This window comes from Rattus norvegicus, chromosome 13, assembly GCF_021556685.1.
Source record: "Rattus norvegicus strain SHRSP/BbbUtx chromosome 13, alternate assembly SHRSP_T2T, whole genome shotgun sequence".
NCBI classification, from domain to species: Eukaryota; Metazoa; Chordata; class Mammalia; order Rodentia; family Muridae; genus Rattus; species Rattus norvegicus.
Genome location: NC_141546.1, coordinates 103,809,288 through 103,822,608, shown reverse-complemented (window position 1 = coordinate 103,822,608; position 13,321 = coordinate 103,809,288). Strand labels below are relative to the sequence as shown.

General features: G+C 42.5%; 1 protein-coding gene across 3 annotated transcripts in view; it reads left to right on the top strand.

The window, feature by feature from the left end:
• Positions 1–444: 444 nt before the first annotated feature.
• The window catches only part of Cenpf (centromere protein F), a 45,556-nt gene continuing 32,679 nt past the window's right edge, over positions 445–13,321 (top strand). The window contains exons 1-7 of one of the 3 annotated variants that reach the window (XM_087580078.1): positions 445–554; positions 3,641–3,834; positions 4,817–5,013; positions 5,940–6,037; positions 6,424–6,515; positions 8,429–8,714; positions 9,788–9,990. In XM_087580078.1, coding sequence (XP_087436204.1) covers positions 3,673–3,834; positions 4,817–5,013; positions 5,940–6,037; positions 6,424–6,515; positions 8,429–8,714; positions 9,788–9,990 — 1,038 coding nt within the window. In that variant the 5' untranslated portion in view covers positions 445–554; positions 3,641–3,672. Of the gene's footprint in view, positions 555–3,640; positions 3,835–4,816; positions 5,014–5,939; positions 6,053–6,423; positions 6,516–8,428; positions 8,715–9,787; positions 9,991–13,321 lie in introns of all 3 variants that reach the window. The other 2 variants (NM_001433858.1, NM_001100827.2) reach the window with 2 other exon arrangements.

Below are 13,321 nucleotides of genomic sequence, written 5' to 3'. Positions count from 1 at the left end.
CGACAAGAGTCTCTGTATATAGCCCAGGCTGTCCTCCAAACGCCCTCCTCAGGGCGGCTATGACAGGCGCGCGCCAGCTGGCTCAACTTCGCAGCCAACTTTCATAGTAATAGTCACCTCAGAGCTAACACCTCACGTTTGTCCTACAGTTAGAGGGAGCGGCCACCCCGCGGAACAGGCCTCACCCTCCTCCTCAGCACGCCCAGCGGCTCAGGGCCACCCTTTTGAGCATGTAGTGCCCGTCTCTAGGCAACGCCAGCCCATCCAAAGTCTGCTTTGGCACCGCTTGTTTTTAAACAGTCGTCCAAAAGAACCAATCAGAGGAGGCTCACCGAGGATGCTGGCGCGGATTGGTCGACAGCCTTTAGCAATGGCCAATAGGCGTGGAGACTAGCTGGGAGGGACCGGAAGTGAACGACAGGAAGAGGGGCGGTGGCCGCGGGCAGTTTGAATCGCTCGTGCTGGGCGGCAGGTGCGGCGCGCTTTGTGAGGAGCTCGGCGGTGAAGAACCCGGGGTTCTCGGATCCCTGAGCCGGGTTCCGAGAGGCGCTCAGGTGAGCAGCCCCCCCCAGCCCGGAATCCCCGTCCCCCACGCGGCGCCCCATCGGAGTCCCTCATGGTTTCTTGTAGCTTCATTCTCGCTTAGCGGCTTTGGGTCGCCTGGGTGCCAGGCTGTGCTTTGTGCTCAGCAGCCAGAACTAAATAGCACTGGCAGGATTCTGACGGAGGACAACCGTAGAAACCCGCCAGAACCTCTTAGGACCTGAGGCGGGCGATTGGCCCTTGAAGCGAGCCCTCCGCATAATTTAAGACATACTTTCCGGTGGAAGTCCTTTTAAACCTTCACCTCCGACGTTTTGCTTCATCTTTCGTCTTCCTCTCAGACCCTGCCTCTTCAATCTTACTTTTTTGGTTTACGGATTTTTACAACTTTTGCTCCAGTGACCCAATTTAGGTGGCGGTCAGATGGTTCCTTACATCGTCAACACCTAATCGCAAGTAGGCAGGGGATCGGTGTGGTGTATTTATATGTAAGCGTAGGCGAGGTAGAAAATGTATATATGTGTTTTAATGAACATAGTAAAAAATGCTCTTTAAACACCCAAGGCTAATAACCAGAACTCTGACATCTCTCACTCAAATAACAACCCTAAAACCCCATGATGCCCACTGGACAGTATGTAAGTGGAGACGAAACAGTGCTCTACTCTGAGTCTCTGAAAAGACGACACCTTGGTCTGCCCTCAGGATCCTAACCCTCGAATCAAAAACTTCTGTTGGCTTTTAGGGCCTTAGGATGTGTGTAGTCCTGTTTCGATTTGATGTCTCAGGATCAAGTGGTATCCAAGGGAGTCTTCCCCTTCTCTGAGAAGAAGGGGAGGTGTTTGTGAGGTGGGGACTGGGCGCAAGGGGTGGGGTGGGGAACTACCATTAGGATGTAAAGCGAGGGCTGGAGAGATGGCTCAGCGGTTAAGAGCATCGACCGCTCTTCCAGAGGTCCTGAGTTCAATTCCCAGCAATCACATGGTGGCTCACAACCATCTGTAAAGAGATCCGATGCCCTCTTCTGGTGTATCTGAAGACAGCTACAGTGTACTTATATATAATAAATGAATAAATAAATCTTTTAAAAAAAAAGGATGTAAAGTGAATAAATAATAATTATAATAATAATAATAAAGAGAAAAAAAATACATCACATAGGTGAGCAGCCATGGGAAGACAGGCTTAGGAATTTAAAGTATAAATATTGTATAATAATCCGCAGCATAATGAAATATAACTTTTGTTATACTAACTACATACATAACTACCTTCTTGTTTTCAACAAGGTGTGACTACAAACAAACGTACATAGCTGTTTGTAGGTTTTGAATTAGAGAAGAAGCCTGCTGCATTTCCTGCTTGTATCTCACTAGATTGTTCTTTCTTGTCTTGTTGACCATGGCTTTTTTCCTCTCTGTGTAGCCCCGGCTGTTCTGGAACTCACTCTGTAGACCAGGCTGGCTTCAAACTCAAGAGATCCGCCTGCCTCTGTCTCTCAAGTGCTGGGCTAAAAGGAGGATTTGGCTGAGGAATCTTGATGTAATGATTTCGGTGGCTGGCTGAATAGTTAAGACAGTTTTGCGTGTGGTTTTGGTCTAGCGTACTCTCATCTTGAATGGACAAACTACAAGCTGATGTCTTAGAGCAGGGTCAGTTGTTCTTTGTCTTAATTAAGAGGCCTTTGATTTCTTTTAGAAAATTTTGCGGGAAATTGGGCGTGGAGTTACAGATGTCTTCTGAGAAATGAGATCTTGGAAAAAAAAATCATGAAGCTGGCAGCAGAAACTGTCTTCAAGGCCCTTATCTAACATGCCAAGATCCTTGTTTCTCTTTAACTTTTGGAAATATCTTTTCAAAATATTTCCAGTTAGATACTGTCTCTATACGTACATGGATGTGGCTCAGAAGGAGGTGATCCACATTTCCTTTGTGTCCTAAGCTGAAGTATGTTTTTGGGGAACTGATATAATAGTTAACACATGTAGGAAATGTACCAGGAGATGCCATTCTAATGCTCAAGGAAGTTGCCAACATTATTCTCATAATTGACAAAACCAAGACAAAGACCAGTTGCATTTGAGTGACAGCGGCAGGGCTCGAATTGCCCTTTGAATCCCTGTCTGTGTTCCTTTTACATGTGGAGCATGCCTCTGTCACCTTTGCAGTGGTCCTGGCAGTAGCCCGGACTTACTCTTGACTAATGCATGCATGCATCAGTCTAACAAACGATGCAGCTTGGAAAGAGTTAGACGTCTGTGAGAGCCTGACTGGAAGCTGACCTGTTAGACGTCTGTGAGAGCCTGACTGGAAGCTGACCTGTTAGACGTCTGTGAGAGCCTGACTGGAAACTGACCTGTTAGACGTCTGTGAGAGCCTGACTGGAAGCTGACCTGTTAGACGTCTGTGAGAGCCTGACTGGAAGCTGACCTGTTAGACGTCTGTGAGAGCCTGACTGGAAGCTGACCTGTTAGACGTCTGTGAGAGACTGACTGGAAGCTGACCTGTTAGACGTCTGTGAGAGACTGACTGGAAACTGACCTGTTAGACGTCTGTGAGAGACTGACTGGAAACTGACCTGTTAGACGTCTGTGAGAGACTGACTGGAAACTGACCTGTTTAGGAATCACAGAAAAAGCTTCCCTGAGGATTAAAAGCAGTGGTTCTCGAATGGTAGGGTTTTGAACCCCAGAGGGGTCACGTTTTAGATATCCAGCATAGCAGATGTTTACATTAAGATTCATAACAGTAGCCAGATTACAGATATGACGTAGCCATGAAATAATTTTATGGTTGGGGGACACCACAGCATGAGGAACTGTAGTGAGGGTTCGCAGCGTTAGGAGGATTGAGAGGCACTGCTCTAAAGTGCGCATGCTGACGATGGGGAGAGGGAGAAGACCGTTTGGAGATCATGTGGTGCTTTCCTTTCATGCAGGTAGATCTGTTTCACCTGGAAACATTACAGCAAGGCATTTCTGTCTTCATATAAAGCAAGTGGCTACGACTTTAAAACTGAAAAATAAGAATAAAATGAGGAAAGCACAGAATGTTATATAATCTTAAAGTTTCTTTACTAACTTTTTTTTTTTTCCAGTTTACTTCTAGATGCTTTAAAAATAAAACAAGATGAGCTGGGCGTTGGAAGAGTGGAAGGAAGGTCTCCCGACCAGAGCTCTTCAGAAAATTCAAGAGCTTGAAGGACAGCTGGACAAACTGAAGAAGGAGAAACAGCAGAGGCAGTTTCAGCTGGATTCTCTCGAAGCCGCGCTGCAGAAGCAGAAGCAGAAGGTATCAGTGCGGCAGGCGGCCTCCTGCTGGGTCCTCCCCTTCTTTTCCCTTTCCTGTAGGAAGCAGATCTTGCCATCTCCAGGTGGTATCATCTCTCCCTCTTCAGATGTTTTCAGTTGCCTCTGATCTTCTTCATCTGTGGCTTTATTGCTGCAGACCTGCAGATATTTAGGGCTTCATTTCATTCTAACTTAGGTTTGGGAAATAGCTTTATTGCCGCGTGTGAGAAAGAAGGTCAAGTGTCTGGCCTCAGAGCTGGATCGAGATAGTTTTATGGTATTTTACAGTTGAAATGGAGATTGCTGTCTAACAGTGAGCTTTAAAAAACTTTGATGTTCCCAACATCATCTCTTCTGGGGTATTAAATGAAAACCTTTAAAAAAAAAAAGCAAAACCCCTTTAGCCAACTATGTAGTAGTACAACTATGCTTGTGACTTCTAATATATTTTTGCTTATGGAGGGATTTTTAATTCCTTTAAATAACTGGCTTCTTCATTAGGACTTGAAAAGGAATAGTCAGGAAAAGTTATAAGAGTTATTTTAAAATTCTTTTTTAAAAATATATTTGTGTGTGTGTGTTGTGTGTGTGTCTGATTGTGTACCACATGTATGAGGGCTCAGAAAAGGACATCAGATCCCATAGAATTGGCGTTGCGGACAATTGTGAGTCACGTGACGTGGGTGCTGGGAATTGAACCCAGGTACTTTGCAAGAGCAGCAAGTTATTCTTACTGAGCCATTGCTGCAGGCTTTTGTTTTCAAATTCTTTAGAGGATGTTAAAAGATAATAAAATGTGGACTTTATAGAACTTTGTGTCTGTATATACAGAGTTTGGTCATTTAAAATTTCTTTGTTCATGAAGTGTCACCACCCCCTCCTCAGGGGTTTATTATTACTATGGCATCACAGAAAAGTTAGAGTCAGATTTATGTGTAATACTTGGTAAGTACATAACTATTTCCTTGTCAACAATCTGTTAGGTTGAAGATGGAAAAACTGAGGGTGCAGACCTGAAAAGGGAAAATCAAAGATTGATGGAGATATGTGAAAATTTGGAGAAAACACGGCAGAAGCTTTCTCACGAACTTCAAGTTAAGGAGTCACAAGTGAATTTTCAAGAAAGTCAACTGAGCTCATGCAAAAAGCAAATAGAAAAGCTGGAGCAGGAGCTTAAGCGGTAACTGTCTGAGTAACGTAACATTCCTGTGGACTTCAGTGCTGAGGCCTCAGACTCCACCTGAGAGCTTGGGCAAAGGCTGAGGAATCCTAACTTGTAGCTAGGCTCACATAAGGAAGGTTAAAACTTGTAGTGCTGAGGGTCCCAATATACAACACCTGCAGACAGGCCACACTGGAGAGAGCCTCATTTGTCACCCCTTGCTTTTGCCAGGCACTCAGGGAAGCTAAAGCTGCCAGAGATCAGCTGGTACCTGCCTATAATTTCTCTCTGTAATTTCGATGGAGCAAAAGAGCCCCTAAAGTTAGATGGATAGCATTTCTAGCCATAGTCTTTGTAGATGTATTATGTTAATTTGTATCTCTTTATAAAATGCCGTAGAATTCTCTAAGTTATTTATTTGTGTGTTCGTGCACACATGGTGAAGTCTTTGAATAATTTTTGGTAGCCATTTCTCTATGAGTCCCAAGGATCAATCTTGGATTGGTGGCAAATGTCTTTACCTACTGAGCCACCTTGCCCATCCCAAGTCTCTTATTTTGTAGTGATTATCATAAGTAATGTCTCCATTTTCATAATTAGAACCTATGTTTGAATAATACCACTTGGCTTGTGTTTCTGAAGTTCTTTCTGTGTCTTTTTTTGTTTTTTGTTTTTGCTTAGATGGAGTGTAAAATACGGTCGGACTGTATCCCAAGCCCTCTTTACTTTGCTGCTAAAGTCCTCGTAGGACTTTATAATATTTTGAAAGGTGGCTACTTCCTTTTACATCTGGCTTAAGAATTAGCTCTTACTAAAATGTCGAATAAAAGGATTTTGAGAGCATAATTGTCATACACTTCTCTGTTCTTTGGAAATATATGGCATTGGTATTCTGTAGTCTTTGTTCTAATCTGTGCTCTTGGTCTCTTCGGCTTTTTAAACAGGTGTAAATCTGAGTTTGAGAGAAGCCAACAATCGGCAGAGGTTTCCTTAAACCCATGCAGTACACCCCAGAAACTCTTCACCACTCCACTCACACCAAGTCAGTATTATATCTGCTTAAACAACTCTGAGCTCTAAATTATGAATTAATGATCTAGTCCAAATTTGTACTTCCCTTTTAATTTTAGTGTTTCAAAAATGTCATCCCCAATTGCATGTTTGTTGAGTTATGTTGATCCATTAGGAGTAAGCATTTACCTCTATATTTTACCCTTTTGCAGTATGTTTCAAAAGAAATTTTGTTTCAGAATATAGGAGACACCTGTTTTCATATATGAGTAATTTGATCAATACTTTGACATATTGCTCCACAATGTTCTATTAAATATTAAGATATTCAAGACTTTGCACAATCATTGCTGATCTTTTAATTCTTTTATGAAGTCATTAGTTGACACAAAATCTTATTTGGTTGTCTGGGTTTAGGTTCCACGTATGAAGATCTAAAAGAAAAATATAATAAAGAAGTTGAAGACCGGAAAAGATTAGAGGCAGAGGTTAAAGCTTTGCATGCGAAAGTAAGTTCATTATGGTCCCTGCCAATGAACATGTACTTACAGAAACCCTTGGCTGTAGCATATGGAGAGCGATTTGCTGTATATAGATCCATCCGGTTTATTTCTCTTACCTTGAGAAAAACTCCAGGCTTCATTGGTAGTGGTTATTTTCCTTTGTTTTAAAAGTAGGGGCCAACAAGATGGCTCAGCAGGTGAGGGCCCTTGCTGTGACATCCTGACTTTTCGGGTCTGATCTGTGGCAGCCATGGGGGAAGAAAAACACTGGACTCCCGTAGCTGTCTTCTGATGTGCACAGGTGCAGCGGTGTGCACATTAAACTTAGGAAGTCTGGGCTTGGTGGAACATGTCTGTGATCTCAGCTCTGAGGAGACTGAGGCAGGAGGGTCTGGCATGCCGAGCCATCCTGAGCTATGTGGTTAAGACCTTGTCTTAAAATCAAAACTAAAGACTCTAGGTGAGGTTAGTTTTATCTGCAAATATTGAATGTTCATGGGGGTAACCAGGGCCGTTTTATCTTATTAAAACTAGATAAGGACCATGTTTGGAGAGGGAAGGTCTGGGGACTTATTCCTTATTCTTAATGCTTGCTGCCGACTCCTCTCTGTGCACTGCAATTCTGTCAGAACTGTGGGTTTTGAGAGTTGTTATTGGTAAAATTTTTATTTCAGAAGAGAATGCTGGCAATGTGGTGTCCTGTTTGCTTTGGTAGTTGCCAGTAGGTTTTTCTGTTTGTTTGTTTTGTGTTTTCAAGACGTAGACTAGACTCAAACTTATATGTAGCTGAGGATTGCCTTGAATTTCTGAACTTCCCACCTTGTTTTCTGAGGGCCAGGGTCACAGAGGCGTGCCACTGAACTTGGTTTATTCTGTGTTGTGGATAGGCTCAAGGACTTCATGTATATTGGCCACATACTCTACCAACTGCACTGAACCCTAGAGAGAGACTCCATTATCATATGGGCCAGTAAACAGAGAACTGGTGAGAGAATTGCTTAAAGGCAACAAAGACATAGGCATTTAGTGAGATGTTACAATTCAAACAGCTGAAGGCAGGCTTTATAAGTAGGGAACTAAATATTGAGGATCAAAAGAGACCTATTTCTTTACCTATCCTTAAAGCTTGTTTGCAGTCACCAGGAGTTTTGTACCAAACGTACTGCTTACCACAATAAATAAAAGTAAAGTTATCCAGCTTGTCTTAGAGACATGCACTTCCTCATTTGGTACCAGCTCTACCCCGATGTTAAAGGAGTGTGACTTTCTGTAACCATTGACTCTCCAATGGCAGAATAATGCTTGCTGAAGAATTAACACAGCGTCTGCCTCCAAGGCTCTGTGTTATCAGAAAGAAGGCAGAAATACTGTAGAGCACGGGCTACACGCAAGTGTCGATATAAAACAGCACGTGCTGCTCCTAGGGGATTACCAGGTATGCAGCATGAGACTGGTGACAGTTCTATAGGTTGGTCTTGAGAGGTAGGTGGGGAAGACAGACAAGCAAAGGAAGCCGGTTTGGGACTTAAGATGGAGGTGGATCATGGTAAGCATTAGAGCCGAGGTTTGGCCCTTAGGAAGTGGTGGATCTGTCTCAGGTGGTCGTTCTTGCTCGCCTGAGGAACGGGTGAGGACACTGCATTACCAGGTCTTGGCACTCAGGATGTCCTGCATCTGTTTGGAGTTCACCGTCAGCCTGCTGCTCTTCCTTGTCACTGTGGGGTTGTGGCTTTATGTTCTCTTTGAAAAGAAATAGCCCTGAGTGTTGAGAGTTCCAGGTTTGTGGGTGAAGGTAGGGCAGTAATGAGCTTGTAGAACATAGGCAGGGTCCTGGGTTTGATCCCCAACACTGGGGGAAAAAATAAATAAATTTTAAAAAATGAGATTTCTAAAGAGCTCTAAAGAGTTTGTTTTTGCAGAAAGCGAGCCTGCCTGTTTCCCAAGCCACCATGAATCACCGGGACATTGCAAGACATCAGGCTTCATCATCGGTATTTTCGTGGCAACAGGACAAAACCCCAAGTCGCCTTTCATCTTGTTCTCTGAGAACCCCACTACGGAGAGATGTCTCTGCTGCTCACTTTTTGGGGGAAGAAGTGACCCCTAACAAATCAAGTGTTCAGATAGGGAGAGGAGACTGCAGTGGCCTCCCTGACGATCCTCATTGCTCTCAGCCTTTGCATCAGGCCAAAGCCCAGAATCAAGGTAACTTTCTGACAAATTAAGGTTGAATGAAGGTTTTCCTAGATAATTTTAGTCTGGGGTGTGCACTGTATATTTTGTTAGACACCTTTCTAGTTCATATCCTAGACTCGTGTTGTGAAATTTTCCATTTCTGTAATGACAAAAGACATTGACAGTTTTGGAGAAACTTGTATTTTTATTGAAACATAGTGCTGTTGGCCTTTAGAAGTAGTGTGAAGACTTTGATTTATTTTCCCAGAAGCAAAGAGAGAAGGTTGATTACAAGTCTGCACTCCCCATGTATCTCGCCTGTGCTCTTAGAATGAGCTGTGCTCTGGCCAGCCTTGGCCAGAGGTGTGGCCTGTGTGCAGAGCAGTTCTGCCCTGCGAGCCAGCCTGTCCATAGGGAACAAACCTGTGACCGTGGCTGCTGTTCCACACTACTGACAGCCAGCCTGCAGGTGGTGTTGTGCACTCTGCTCTGTGGACTCTGGTACTTCCCAGTGCTGGGGTACATGGACAGTTGTCATCAGTGTGTGTGGTGAGAGCTGCGGTGCTGCCAGTGTCCTTGGAGCCAGCACTGTGTGGGGGAACAGGGAGGGACTTGGCTGTTCATTTTGTGACTATGTGAGATTTACACTATTGTTCTTCAGTGGAGGCAAAGCTCTTGGGTACTGTAGGGGGTGAGCATTCCACTGCCCAGCATGGGTTTGAATTGATATGGACATAAAGCAGACCTTAGTGTCCAGGGTGTAAAGTTCAGTGGCGACTTTTCAGAGGACATCCCCTGTGGTAAGCACACCACTACCATAGATACTGCTTGTAAAGCATTCCCTTCCCGTGCGCCTCTGAAGGCGTAAGGAAACGTATTTCTCTTTTTCTATATAAAGTATTCAAATTCATGTGTCAGTGCAGAGACTGGCTGTTGAAGTTAAATCTAATTAAGGTAGTTTCTGTATTTAATGTAATAAGACTTATCTCACTGAAGATTTCGGAGTAGGTAAAACCACTAAGTTGTGAACAGTTTGTGAATACATGTATATCTATCTGTATATATCATATAAATTGGAGTGTGGTTTTCTTTTGTGCTTTAAGAACTAAAAAGCAAGATGAATGAGTTAGAACTACGCCTGCGAGGACAAGAAAAGGAAATGAAAGACCAAGTGAATAAATTCCAAGAGTTACAGCTACAACTGGAGAAAACAAAAGTGGACTTAATTGAAAAAGAGAAAATTTTGAATAAAACCAGAGATGAAGTAGTGAGAACCACAGCCCAGTATGAGCAAGCAGCAGCCAAGGTACTTGACTTTTCCATGGATGACTGAGAAAGGGCTGGCTTTTTACATCTAAGTTGACAGAATAATTCTGAGGAAAGGCCTTTGGAAGCCCATGTTGGTGCTGCTGAGGCACGTGAACTAGTAGTCGTGGTCAGGTAGTGATAGGACCTGTCTGGCCTGTGCCCTTGAGTAAGTCACAGTGAGCAGTGAGCACTGATGGGAGAGGAGGAAGCTGGAGAAGCTTCAGGACACAGAATGGGAGCTAGATCATCTGCCCCTGGGACTCAGTAGATCATGGGAGCTAGATCGTCTGCCCCCAGGACTCAGTAGATCATAGGAGCTAGATCGTCTGCCCCCGGGACTCAGTAGATCATGGGAGCTAGATCATCTGCCCCCGGGACTCAGTGGATCATGGGAGCTAGATCGTCTGCCCCCAGGACTCAGTAGATCATGGGAGCTAGATCATCTGCCCCCGGGACTCAGTAGATCATGGGAGCTAGATCGTCTGCCCCCGGGACTCAGTAGATACGTGTGGCCCTAGACCTTTCTTAAGGCTTTGAGTGAGATCATGTTTAACCCAAGCCTTTTCTTTTTTTTTCTGTCACTAGTTCTTCACTAAGTTCTTTATTGAGTGTCTGCTGTCTGTTCAGCGTTGTTCAAGGCCTGGAGATAGGAAGAGCAACAACAATTATTGGAGGCAGAATATAGTAATAGTGAAATAAATTCAGAAAATAGTAGTGTAGTAAATAAACACGTTTTTAAAGAATTACTATGTGGTAATAAACATCATGGAGAAGTGAATTACCTTCCAAAACCAGCCATGATGGACTTGGTACCTTCTGGGGCAAGTCTCTGGGCCCAGTGTTTGGCTTATTTTGTCATTCTATGTGGAAGACCCACTTCCCTCCACTCTCTGCGTTTTCTTGCCTTCGCCTCTGGCATCCTACATTCTTCTTAATGTCATGATTTATGTCCTAGGCATGGGGTTCTTTCTGTTGGCTATTAGAATTACAGAGAACCCCAAAAAAGCAATGTCTGAAGTGTTCTTAAGGAATTGTTTTTCCTTTAATAAATAACATTCTGAGTTTATAGGAGAAAATCGCTGCAGTAGGCCTGGGTCTCTTTGCTTTCCAAGGCCAAGTTCCTTTTTCTTCCCTAATTAAAATTTTGTTTTAAGTAATTGAAGGTGCACATTCAGTTACATGAGGTGCTAGCTTATTAATGTGGCAGACTACACTGATTGGGTTTCAGATATTTGAAAGGAGCCTTATGTGTTTAGAAAAAATTCCACATTGATTATGGTATGTAATTTTTTATTTAGATGTGAATCTTATTTGCCAGTAACTTGGTAAGGATTTAGGTGTCTGATTTTCATGAGAGAGATTTATTGTTTGGCATTTCTTTTTTCCTTCCATCTTTGTATGATACTTGTTACCAGGGTAATTTCAGCTTCATAAATGAGCTGGGAACTGTTCTGTTCTATTCAGTCTTCTGGAAGAAGAAAGTGCCATTGTTTTAGTTTCTTCTTGGATGCAGTAGAATTTACTAAAAATCACCCAGACCTACAGATTTCTTTCATGGAGACTTTAATATTTATACATTCAGTTTTTTAAAAATATTTATTTACTTTATATATAAGAGTTCGCTGCGGCTGTCCACAGACGCATCAGAAGAGGGCATCTGTTCCCACCACAGATGGTTGTGAGCCACCATGTGGTTGCTGGGAATTAAACTCAGAACTTCTGGAAGAACAGTCACTGCTCTGAGTTCTCTCTGCAGCCCTACGTTTGTTTGTTTGTTTGTTTGTTTGTTTTTAAAAATAATTAACAAAATTATGTTTCCTACTGAAGGAATTCTAATGGTTTCTGGTTTTAATCAGAGTTGTCAAATTTCTGTATTTCTTTCTCTTTCCTTCCTACTTAATGTTGCCCTCTTTGAAGTATGTTTTGCATATAGTTAGGCTTTTAATTCTTTACTGTTGGTGAATTTAGCTCATTTACATTTAGTGTAACTATTTGTCATGACTTAAGCCTGCCAGTTTTGTTTTGCTTTCTGTTTCTGTTTTTTATTGCTTTGTTTCTTACCTTTCCAAGGATTACATAAACGTTTCGTGGGATTCATAGGCTATTGGTATGTTCATTTTGACAGCTTTAAATATGACACACTTCTCTCCCTTGTTTTGACCCTACCTCATTTGTAATAGTCTTCAATGTTTTCTTAACATACACTTAGAACTATATTGACTGTATTAAATTTTTTAAGTCAATTGTCAGATGTTAAAAAATGTCAGAGATTATTTAATTGTTGCTTTCTTGTGTTTTCTCCCTTTCCAGGGTTTTGGGTGTGTGTTTGTTTTTTGATCATTACTTTTCTGCTTAAAGTGCTTCCTGTTGGATTGTTTTAGGGGGTGTGTGCTGGCCATAAGGTCCTAGTTTTCCTTTCCTTGAAAATGTTTTAATTCCTCTTCATTCCTGAAGGATATTTCTGGGTTGAGGTTAGCTCATTTTTGTTTTGTTTTCTCCCAGGGCTGTGTTTATATTTGACTTGAACGCTCTAGTTAGCCTCCTTCCTTCTTTCCACGCACAGTTTATTTCAAAGTAATGTTCAGAATAGGCCTGGTCTATCTTTTTTCAAAGTGATGTTTAGATGAAAAGATTGGGGTAATTTTTGTAAAGATTTTGGCATGATACCTGGGTCAGGGTGAATTTATAATATTAATTGATACCTGGGTCAGGGTGAATTTATAATATTAATTGCTGTTATCATAACTCACTGAGTTTATAGTTGACTTAGCTGATTTTGGCTCTATCTCTGTCTCTGTATCAAGAACTAGCATCAGTCTGTTTTGGTGAGAAAGGATCTTTGTGGTCTGTCATTTTTGGTGAGCTCTCTTATCAGAGTATTGTTAGAGTTTTTCTTGGACAGTGCTTAGAACTTGGCTCTTCATCTCATTACTGTGCCTCCAGGTTAGGACTTGGTTTTATTTCTGTGCCTTTCGGATGTCATTTTTCCCCCAGTCAGTTTCAAATCTTCCCAACTGAAAACTCAGTTCCATTTTCCTTTGTGCCTCATGAGAATTTGTTAAATGTTCTGCTTTATGTTGTGTGTCATTAGAATTGCTTATTTTACAAAATGGAGCTCTGTGCTCTCAAGTGATTGAGTGCTTGCTTATAGTTTGGGTCTTTTCTAACAGTTTGCAAACTTCAGTTTGAGGCTGGCAGGGAGTGCTCAGGGCCATAAGCTACATGCTTGCAGGAACCTGAACTTGTGTTTTTGAGCATTGGTTCTCAGCCTCTGGGTCATGCAGGGCTTTTATATTAAACATCCTGTATAGCAGATATTAGACTATGAT